This window comes from Rattus norvegicus, chromosome 15 (assembly GCF_036323735.1).
Source record: "Rattus norvegicus strain BN/NHsdMcwi chromosome 15, GRCr8, whole genome shotgun sequence".
Classification (NCBI taxonomy): Eukaryota; Metazoa; Chordata; class Mammalia; order Rodentia; family Muridae; genus Rattus; species Rattus norvegicus.
Window position 1 is genome coordinate 34,217,758 of NC_086033.1, and position 10,973 is coordinate 34,228,730.

At 45.6% G+C, this 10,973-nt stretch overlaps 1 protein-coding gene across 1 annotated transcript; it reads right to left on the reverse strand.

The window, feature by feature from the left end:
- Positions 1 to 4,984: 4,984 nt before the first annotated feature.
- On the reverse strand, positions 4,985 to 10,973 carry LOC134482225 (granzyme C-like). The gene is made up of 5 exons (XM_063274929.1): positions 10,919 to 10,973; positions 10,260 to 10,410; positions 6,186 to 6,321; positions 5,712 to 5,972; positions 4,985 to 5,128 (listed from the first exon to the last, which is right to left on the reverse strand). The coding sequence occupies exons 1-5, from the start codon at positions 10,971 to 10,973 to the stop codon at positions 4,985 to 4,987; spliced, it is 747 nt and encodes a 248-aa protein (XP_063130999.1).

Here is a 10,973-nt window from a genome sequence, read left to right on the forward strand (position 1 = left end):
GTTGAAGTCCAGCATCAGTCCATGGTGATTTGAAGAATGAGCAAAAAATGTAGTACATCTACACAATGAAATTCTCTTCAAATATTAAAAACAAATACATTGTGAATTTTGTAGGCAAATGGATGGAATTTGAGAATATCATATCAAGTGTGGCAAGCCAGTCCCAAAAAGACATGCATGGTATGTACTCACTTATAAGTAAATATTAGCCATGAAATACAGGCTACCCATACTACACTCCAAAGACCCAAGGAAGCAAAACAAGAAGGAAGGCACAGTGAGGAAGTGTGAATCTCACTTAAAAAGGAAAATAAATTTGCCATAAGAGGCAAATGGAGGGAGGGCACTGGGTGAGCGAGTAGATGGGGAGGGAAATTGCAATGATCAGGATCAGTTGGGGGAAGGAACAGGAGAGATGGCTATCTGGCCATGAGGATAAATTCAAATCTGCATCCAGCAGGGGTGGTGAGGTAGGGAGGGCATCTTCAGGATGTGATAGAGACCTGGGATAAGGGAGGAACCCAAGAGTGACACAGCACTGGGGATATGGAACCTGAAGAGGACACCTTAAGTAGACAAGCAGGAACCCCAGTGAAGCTATAGGAGTACAAACCCACCCACAAAACTTTCAACTCAAAATAAAATTGTCTACAGGAAATTCAGGGATGGGGGATGGAAGAGAGATGGAGGTAAAGCCAAGCAATAGTTGGCAAAGCTTGAGATCCATCTGTTGAGGTTTGGTCTTGCTGTCTATTGCAATGCTACATGTGGGTCCCCAAGACCTGAAGCTGGATATAGACCTGTGATCCTGCGCCCTGAGTTATTTCTGAGTGGTAAATCAAGATGCCAATGCACAGTAGCTGGCCAGAAGAGACATAGATGGTGTTTAGGTTTCCCCAGTTTAGGGTCAGAAGAAAACCAGGAGCAGAAGAAGGTTCAAGAAGAGGAAGGAGAATCTGCCATGGGTTAGGAGTTAGTAAAGCTGGCCCCGAGGGCTGGCCAATTAGAATTAAGAGCAGCCCGGATGAAATAGAGTAATAACTTGGGGTTATCAGTAGAAAAATAGATTATAATAGAATAGAGGGTAGGTATCTTCCCGGCTCTTGTGCTGTTTAAGACTTATAGTAAATATAAAGACTGTGTGTGTGCTTTACCTGGGTCCCGAATGGTGAAACTCAGAATAGAACCAATGGGACAGGATTAAAAATTTTTTACATCCTATTGGTACCTCAATGTCTGGCAAATTTCACTTTTTAAAAAGAAATTAATTTCAGATTCTCAAGGGGAAAACACACACTGTCCCTTTAATTCTAGGAGGCAGGGAGAATTGTTTTATTAGTTGCATGGTTTTCCCCAACCCCAAGGGGATTCTGGTCTAGGGCAAAATCAGTGCTCATTTTTCATCCCTGATGCTGAGGTTCATAGCATAAACTAAGACACAGCTGCACTCCACAAACCGAACCAAACGGCACCAAGTGGCAGGCTCAGACTTCAGCATGAGGGGTTATCAAATGATGTTCTATGCTAAGGGTGATGTTGAAGGTCTATCCTCCTATCTCAGCCCACAGAGTTAGAATGACAGGTAAATATCACCATACCTAACTCAGAAGCCAAAACAATTGAATGTAATCATCTTTAGAGGGATGATTTGTCTGCACACACATTTGATATGGAAACCATGGATTACAGATAATGGGGAGACAGTTTGGCTTAAAGGATAATCTATTTCAAGTAGACCAGCAGCCTTATCCTGCAGACAGTTGTCATTCTGCTGTGGCTATTTTCCTCCTGGCCAATGCCATTATGCTTTCAGGCAAGGCAGCCCTGAGCAATATGGCAAATAAACTGATTCCTGTGAGTCTTTCCTGACCATGTTGGGTGAAAGCATGTGATTTCTTACCTTTGTATCACTGGTTAAAGAACACTATGAAGGCAACTTCTAGGAGATTGTCTAGCACTCACAGCTCCAAAGGCATATGAATCAATCTCACTTGGGGGCATGACAAAAAGTGGCAGACATAGAGCAGGGAGCTGAGGGGCTCAAACCATTTACTGTAAACACACACACAGAGAGAGAGAGAGAGAGAGAGAGAGAGAGAGAGAGAGAGAGAGAGAGAGAGCATGCGAGCAAGAGAGAGAGGGGAGGGGAGGCTTGAGAATGGTTTGGAGTTTCAAAACCTCAAACCTCCAGCAATATTCTGAAAAGCCTATTTCCTAAACCTCTCCAAATAGCACCCACAACTGCAAACCAAGTGTTCAAATACATGAGCCCATGGGGCTCACTGAAATATTCACCAAATAAAGGTAGGTTGGGACAAAAATAGAGACCAGAAGCTGTGTATTATCTAATTCCGTAGAAAAATGCTGCTTGCAGATTATGAACAGGGGCAGAACAGAGGAAGAATAGCAGTATATTATTTCCAAGCAAAACCAGGAAAACCTTGAGGAGTTTTGCTTCTGGACTGTGTCCTTCAGGGGTATCATACAGTCCTCTCTTGCTGTCATGGGACTGCAATGGCCTGGAAGAGCAGAGAAGTTGGGTCTTGGTCACTTGAAGCATTTTCTTTCCTAGGTTCAGCTGGAGCAACACAGAGATGTTAAGGGAGGACAGTGTCCTCTTTTGCCAATGGTAAGGATGGAGAGATCTGAAGCAGGCTGTGTTTAAGGCATTTACCTGTGTCTGAGTCAACTCAAGTTTGTGTTCATGGGCATCAAGTCCACCTGGCTTTGCATAGCTTTAAACATGCAACTGTGGGAGGAAACAGTGGTCTGAGCATGGGCTCATCCTGTGTGTGGGATGCCAGGAAGTTACTGACTATAGAGTAGATGACACTTGTAGGTAACTGTGTCTCGATAGCCAGGGAATCCTAGGCTCAGTTCAGGTTCTATCCTAGTATGTTTGACGCTGGCTCAACTACAACCCTTTTGTAGAAATATTTTAATCTCTATCTTAAAGATACATTATTGTGATTTTCAAAGTTATTTTCAGCCAAAGAACCACTGCCTCAAAGTAATATAGCACCTACATTGAATATATATTTGTACGACTTTCAAACATGCATTGTTCTTTGATTCTATATCCGTCTTTGCTTTTGTCATCAACAAAGGAGCTAGGTCCATAACGTGTCTACAGGGCTAAGATTGGTTTCCAGTTTCCTTGCAAACTGTGTGGCATAACTTCTCTCCATACATACATGCATGCCTTTGGAGGTTATGGGATCCAAAGGGACATTCTACTGCATCTCACAAGAGAATGTATCATTGTGACTAGTAGGAATGCAGAGAGACTTTAAGCTGTAGCTACGAGTCATGTCATCTCTGACGTTTCTGGTGATACAAGACCCTAAAGCTGCATGGGGTTTTCATTTTGCTTAAGTTAAATCAAGCACCATTTAGTGGACTAATGGGGATCTGCTTTCTTCTGACTTCCAAGTGCTGGATTATAGGTATGAGCCTGAAGCCTCACAGCTTGCACTTCTTAGCAATGTGAAGCCAACAAAGGGAGGCTTTTTTAACACAAAGGCACACATTCTTCCTACAACCTCAAGCCAAGACCTGCCTAACATGGAGAGAAGCCCAGGACATCTTGCACACTGTGGACACAGCACTCTCTGTGAGTTTCTCAACAGTAGACTTACTTCTCCATCCCAAGGTTATTTAACAGCCTCCTTGATTCACACTCATTTCTGCTTGTGAATTATGCTTTTGCCCATGTGCATCTCTTATGACTTAAATCTGAACATTTGTCATGTATGTATGTTCTCTTTAGAATAAACACACAAAGGTTGACCCAGCTGTGTGGTTCTCCAGCAACTGCCCCCTCCCCTAGGTAAAAACACTGCTTTTTTCTCTAGCTTCCCACTAGAAGGTAAGTGACTGAAGTTATTTCCAAACCTCACACCTTTCTGTGATGTCTCATGAAGAAGTAGAATTTTCTAGTTCTTTTAACATTTGGGACATAAAATATGGATGTGGTTCAGATGATTTTAACCGAGAGGCAGCAGTGACTGAGATGAAGAAGCTTAGAGGGACCCATGGTGCTGAACGACCCTGTTGCTATGGATACTGAGCACACAGGAGGGTATGGAGCTGATTGAGAGGGGCTTCCTTAGGTCTGGGCATTGGTGGGAGTTGGGGTACAGGTTTTGAGGAGAGACACTGAAGTCCTGGCCTCCATGGTCCCTCTGTGATCTCACTTCTGGTCTGGGCTTTTGGGAGAATCCTCTCTAAGAGGGGGCAAGATTGTCTGTCAACACAGGGCTGAGGCCCTAATGGACTAAATCACATGCAGCATTGAGTGTCCGTAGTAGGGGGAAGAGGTAGGACTTGCTCAGAACCCTGTGGACTTTGAAACACAGAAGTTTCTAGAATTAGCTGACTGTGAATGAAAGAGATGGGGTGGAGCTGGGAGGGTAAAAAAAGCCAGGTTTTGTTTCCACAGGAGGATAGAAAACTATTCCTAGATGAGAAACAGGGTCAATGCAATAGCTGTCCAATAATGGTGAAACTATGGGAGAGAGACACCCTATCCAGGAAGGCCCATCTACCAGTGACTTCAGCTATCCCTTCAGTGTATCACAAACAACCGAGCTTTCCCTCTCATGCTTTCCATATGACACAGAGGAGTTAGTAGGTGACCCTGAGCCCCAAGACAGGAGACACCCAACTTTTTTCTTGATGGTGCTCACTTTAGACCTGTCAGAAGGGCAGGTACTGGAGAGACCAGGAAAATAAAAAATGAGATGAGCATTGGACTTGCTTGAGCTTTGAATAGATGAATGTATGGAGACGCAGCAAGTAGAATGTAAAAATGTGCTGTTGGCCACCCTAACAGAGTTGGTGCATGTGAATGGACCTGGAACCAGTCTTTCCAGTCAGAAAAAAACGTGCTTTATTCAGTTGGTGCAATCTGTCCTGCAGCAATCCTGGACTAAGCTATAAGGAAGATGGTTAGTCAGGAAATGATCCATGTTGCATCTTGTAATTAGCTGTTTTTCATAGTTTTCTTTATCCAGGATACAAAGCTTAAAACTCTCGTGAAGACCTGTGGAGCTGATCCATCAGTTTTCCCATAGGAGACAATGCCTGCAGCTGCCTTTTTATACACAAGAGGCCCTCCAGAATCTTCCTGTATATTGAGGGGGCACACGGTGAGCACTTTTTCGCACTCTCTCATGTTATGACTCCTCCAAGAGAAGCACAGCTTTTAAATTCTGCTTGTGGGAGGTCAAAGGGGAGGCCTGGGGCCCCTGGCCTTCTCAGCTGTGACCGGATATGGTTAGTGCTGCAACTCTCTCCTGAGGCCAGCCCCTGCCTTTTTCCCAGGTCTCTGATCCCACTCTCTATGAAGGTGTTTGGGACTCTTGTCTCCAGGCTCTTAAGGACATAGACTCACAGCATGTAGGGGAAGCCCATAGACAAAGTATGTGTCTGCTCAGAGGAGACATCTGGCCATGGTTATGACACACTCAGGAGTCCAGCTTTCTGAAGCCTGAACCTTCAGTCAAATGTTGTTTTGTAAACACATCCTTTTATACAATCTACCTTTAACAAAGCCTGCAAGTTAACTCTGGGACCATAGTTCATTACTGCTTCCTGCTGTTACCAGAGAGAAAGATAATAGCCAGTGAGTCTCTTTATGTTTCATTCTATAGGCCCCAAGATTCCTTTCCCCTCCAACGGAGCCCAGAGTTGAAGGCAATCCAACTTACCTCAAAGGAATCGCCCTTGATCTTTGAGTCTCCCACACATATCTCAATTGCTTTGATGTAAGAACTTTGGAACTGGGACTCGCAGACCCGATCCTTCTGTACTATCAGCTCACCCTCCCGCAGTGTGTTTGGGAATTCCCCCTGTGGGGTTATCTTTCCCCAACCAGCCATGTAGCAAACATCCCCTGACTTCACAAGGGCATTGCGCCTGGGCAGGTTGAGAGGTCTCACAGCGCTAGTCCTCTTGGCACTTCTCACCAGCTGATAGAGAAGAGACAGAGATAGCAGCTCAACCAAGAGGCGGGCCTTCTGCATCACATTGAAACTCAGGATGGAAGGAGGGAAGAAGTAAGATGAGATAAGGAGGGCATGGAGAAGTCCTGCACGAAGCAGAGCATAGTCACTAGGGCTGGGATGAGGAGTGAGGGTTAAAGGCTGTGTGGAGGTATGGGGTGGGAGAATGGCAGGTCTCACCTTTAATAGCATGATGTCATTGGAACGTTTATCAGTATTATAGGCAGGGTGGGGAGTGGTGTTTGTCACAGGGATAATCTGCTGTGTCTTCTCTTTAGCCTTGATGTTGTGGGCCCCCAGTGTGACTGTCATTGATCTGTGAATAGAGCAGAATGTGGAGGGGACATGGAGAGTCAGAGCCGATGCAGTCCAGGAGCTGCAAAAGGCAAGATAGGCAGGGTAAGATTCTAGTTGCAGGGACCTGAGGATGCAGGAGGACCTCAGGGTTTGACCTACTGCTCTCTGATTCTCAAGAACAAAAGATCCCTGGGGGCTCCCTTTTGTACCTAGGCAATATTCTGAGATTTGAATCAATTTCTAATGTGAACTTTCAAACTCAACCAGCGCTTTCCTTTAGCCAGTGTAATTGATCAACTCAAGCATTGTCATGTCCGTCACTGTCCTGCAGAAAGGATTGACACCACGATGTTCTTCTCAAAGCAGTTTATTCAGGAACCTTTTTTTCTGCATGCAAGCAGAAATCTCTTACCCCCAAGCACACTCCCTAATAAATAACCCATGACCACACCCCATCAGTCCAGTCTACATAGTCGCAGTTCATAGGTCCACGCCAAATGGCCTGATCTTGTGTCATGGTGCACCTGCACAGCTCTCACGATGGGTGTGGCTTACTTTTCGGTGTATGAAGAAGTCAGGTGATAGTCATAAGACTTGGCGGCAGTCCCAGGCACCATCTTGGGATTGCCGCCACACCCGCTCCCCACATCTCCCCGTTCTTTATGTTTTTGGCACAGAGAATGCCTGTCTTAGGTTGCCCCCTGCAGCAATGCCCCTTACCCATCATCAAGAGACAAACAGTTTAGGTTTGATCCCTGTCTTAGGTTGGTAACACGCCCAGGGAGTCTTACCTGTCATTGACTACTTCTCTAGCAAGCCAAGCCACCCATCTCCACTGCTGCAAAAGCCTGAATCATTAAGGCTTGAGTTCTGTATTGATGAAACCGCATACGGCAAATGCACCAAAAGTCCAGTACGCTCATAAGAATCAGGCACAGGGCGAGTCCAGCAAGTCCTGCCCATTCTTATAGCTGAGAGGCAGCTGTGGTGATCCAATCGGCCAGACCTCCAGCTAAAGACATATCCACACGGGTGGAGTTGATATGGACGATGGATCATCTAAGCTCCCGAACTAGTCCATCAAAATGTTGAGACCAATTTCCTGTAATATACTGAGATGAGTTGTGCGATAAATCCAAAGCTTCTGCAACACCTGTGGATAAACTATTCACAGCGGCAGCAGTCTGTACTACTGAGGTAAGGGACACGGCCACAGCTGTGGCTGAGGCGGCAGAGATTGCTATAGCAGAAACAATGGCTTCAGTGATGCCAAAATCCATTTTTTGCCTAAACAAAGTCATACCAGAAGAAGCATGAACAGGCCAGGGTACAAAACGACACAACAGCTAAAGAATATGCAGATGCATTCCAAGAAATACTATACAAACAACTACCACTACTACAATTAACAACATTATCATCCTAACTCCCATTATAGACAATAAACACAAAAGGAGGCCACATACAGACAGGCGTAGCCCATAAGCAATTTGAGAAACAGAGGTTTCAAACCCTATAGATCCATTCCAATGAAAGCTTACATTACCCCAACCCCCTCCCACTAACATGCTCAGAGGAGAGATATCTGTGCAACTACCATTCACTCCACACAACAACCACACATTGAAAGGATTACTAGCTATTGCCTGAGCAGGATTCTGATAGGTCCAATTATATCCCGAAAATGAGCCATTATGGGCTGTGCTAATATAAGGAGAAAAGGTAAAATACTTCTTTACAGCCCATGCTGCCCTTCTAGCTTGACACCCAGTCCATGGCAGAAGTGACTCATGGGGTCCCTTGCAAAAGGAAGACCATCTAGGTTGGGAAGATATGGTATCATTGCCTTTTGAAAAACTGGCAGGCCACACCCCTCAAATCTATGTGGCATTAGCTTTGGTAGAACTATTGATAGGCATGTCAAACCATGAGCTGATTGATTATACATTTGAATGCAATCACTATTCTGAGAAATATTTTGAATCATCTGAAAGCATAGCAAAACCCTTCAGCTGAAGTTGCAATGAATCATTGACAGGAGCTATTTCTCCACCCCATGGCAAAAAGGGTAACTGTAACAAAGCATTAGAAGAGAAAAACCGGGGAAACAATTGTGCTGAATGCGTCAATGGCAGGGGTTTTGGAAATACAGATAAAAGTCCCCAGCGTAGGTCTTCATCCATCACCGCAGGAAGCATCAGCAACCCTAGGAACATCTATAGTATCCTCCTTCTGTTCATCGGTCAGCCTCTCCAGGACCCACAGCGGCTGCCAATGATTCTGGGGAAACACACACACACTTGCCCCCAAATCAACACTGGATCAGGGCCCTGCCAAGTACCAGTTAGGACATCCTTCCAGATGACCATGCCTTTTGAAGAAGCATCAGGGTTGACGTGACGCTCAGCTGCAACCTGACCCTGCTTATCTTCATTTAAAAAATTCAAGGAAAAGAGAGCAATGGCTAATCTTTCCCTAGGGGTGGAGCCAGCAGAGGCAATTCCCCCCTTTTGTTTAATTAAACATTCTTTTAGGGTGCGATGGGCTCGTTCAATAATACCCTGACCCTGAGGGTTATAGGGTAACAAAAGAGGCAGAAGTACAAGCCGGTCCATTATCAGTCTTTAATTCTTTAGGCTGGCCCCAGTCACCCCAAGCTTCAAAGCAATGTGCAATCACATGATGTGCCTTCTCTCCTGTATGTAGAGAGGCAAAAATGATTCCTGAAGCTGTATCTATGGATACATGAAGAAATACAAGTAAGCATTGGGCTCACAGTACCCTCCAGGTTTCCGCGTGTAGATTACCTCCCTCCACCCCGCCCAGATTGTGGGGTGGTGGATGAGGTGGCCCCGGAGCTGATGGCTCTACCTTCAGTTTTCCTTTCTGTAAGCTGTCTGCAATGCTCTCCAGATCCTCTTCTGACATATCTCCCTCGCTAGAAGTTCCCTCGGTCTCCGATTTTTGGGAGCATTCCTCTCTAACCTGACTTATCGCCTCATTGCCCTTTTTTAGCTCTGCACCACATCTTTCATCGTCTCCTATGCAATTTTTCACTAATTTCCATACTGGCATTACTCTTCTTAGTAAAACTCCCTGCTCCTCGGCAGACCTCAAGTCTTTCCCTAATTTTTCCTAACTGGGCATTGTCTGGTGTTCTGTTATACGAAACCATGGAGCAACTTGGTCCACTGCTTTTAAAAAATTCTCCACTATGTCTTTCTTTAGCCCAATTCCTTTCGCTTTCAACAAATCCTTGAGGGCCTGGTGAACTGTCTGAGCGGAGGTCGAGTTCCCCATTGCGCTTGGTGCAACTTGTCCCAAAACTGGGAACTTGTATTCTCAACCCGAGAGCTTACCTCATCCCACTTACCTGGGAACTTACTGGCTAGTGACCCTGACTGCGATGAGTTCTGAACGAATGTCCCCTTATGGGCCACCACTAGTCATCTCTGTCTCCATCCCGCAGAAAGGAGCGACACCACGACGTTCTTCTCAAAGCAGTTTATTCAGGAAGCTTTCTTTCTGCATGCAAGCAGCAATCTCTTACACTCAAGCACACTCCCTAATAAATAACCCATAAACACACCCCATCAGTCCAGTCTACGTAGTCTCAGTTCATAGGTCCACGCCAAATGGCCTGATCTTATGTCATGGTGCGCCTGTGCAGCTCTCACAATGGGCGTGGCTTACTTTTGGGTGTATGAGGAAGTCAGGTGATAGTCATAAGACTTGGCATCAGTCCCGGGCCCCATCTTGGGATTGCCATCACACCCACTCCCCACAAAGCTTACTGCTTGCTGTAACCTCTCACTCTTTTACCTCAAATGTGCCTCTTGTCAGACATCAATTTTCACAATCCTGCCTTCTAGTGTGAACTCACAGGGAGCTTCTACAAGAGAGCACAGAAACACCTGTGTGTGTCTGAGTAAATGTGGGCTGGCTGCTTCTCCTCACCTTCCTCTGCAGTGAGCCGCCATCAGCACGAAGTTTTCTCTAACCAGGAAGCCTCCGCAGAATGTCTTCTTCTCATTATCATTGAGAAACTCAAAATATGCCATGTAGGGGCGGGAATGCGGACTGACCTCATTGCTTCCGATGATCTCCTCTGAAAGAAAAGCCTAGAATATTTGGTGTCTGGGAGTAATATTTGAGGTCAGGAGGGTGTATCTGGGGGCTGGGGGGTGGGTGATTGAAAATGGAGTCTGCAGGTCCTCTAGGCTTTTGAAGACTGAATTCATTGCACATCAAATAATCATGGCTGAATATTAAATCTCATTAAAGCTCCCCTTTCCCTAGTCTGAAGTCAAGGTAATGATGTATATTTTTGTGCCTTTGCATTCTCTGCCACATCTCTTTCTAAGGATGATCCAGTCTCCAGGTGACGGGAAAAAGCAGGAGAACTAGTGCCTACTAAGTTTTCTGAAAGCATCTCCATTCTTCAGACCCTGTTGGAAATCAGGCCAGTGTCAGATTTCCACGTCTGGTTTGGTATGGAACCTGATGTTCAGAAATCTCTTGGGTTCAGTGTCAGGACAATCCCTGACCACTGCTGGGCAGAAAGGCAGCAGAGGTTGTCATGGAGTGGCACGTCAGGGACAGGGGTGTTCACTCACCTGCTCCGACTCCAAGAGGCAGAAGTAGGTTCAGGAGTATCAGGACTGGTGGCAT

Bases quoted from the DNA above. Each gene is read 5' to 3' on its own strand.
- LOC134482225 (XM_063274929.1), bottom strand. From the start codon at position 10,973: ATGCCACCAGTCCTGATACTCCTGAACCTACTTCTGCCTCTTGGAGTC. The intron at 10,411-10,918 runs GTGAGTGAACAC...CTTTTCTTTCAG, and splicing joins GCCTCTTGGAGTCGGAGCAG to AGGAGATCATCGGAAGCAAT. The intron at 5,129-5,711 runs GTAAGTTGGATT...CTCAATATACAG, and splicing joins TCAAGGGCGATTCCTTTGAG to GAAGATTCTGGAGGGCCTCT.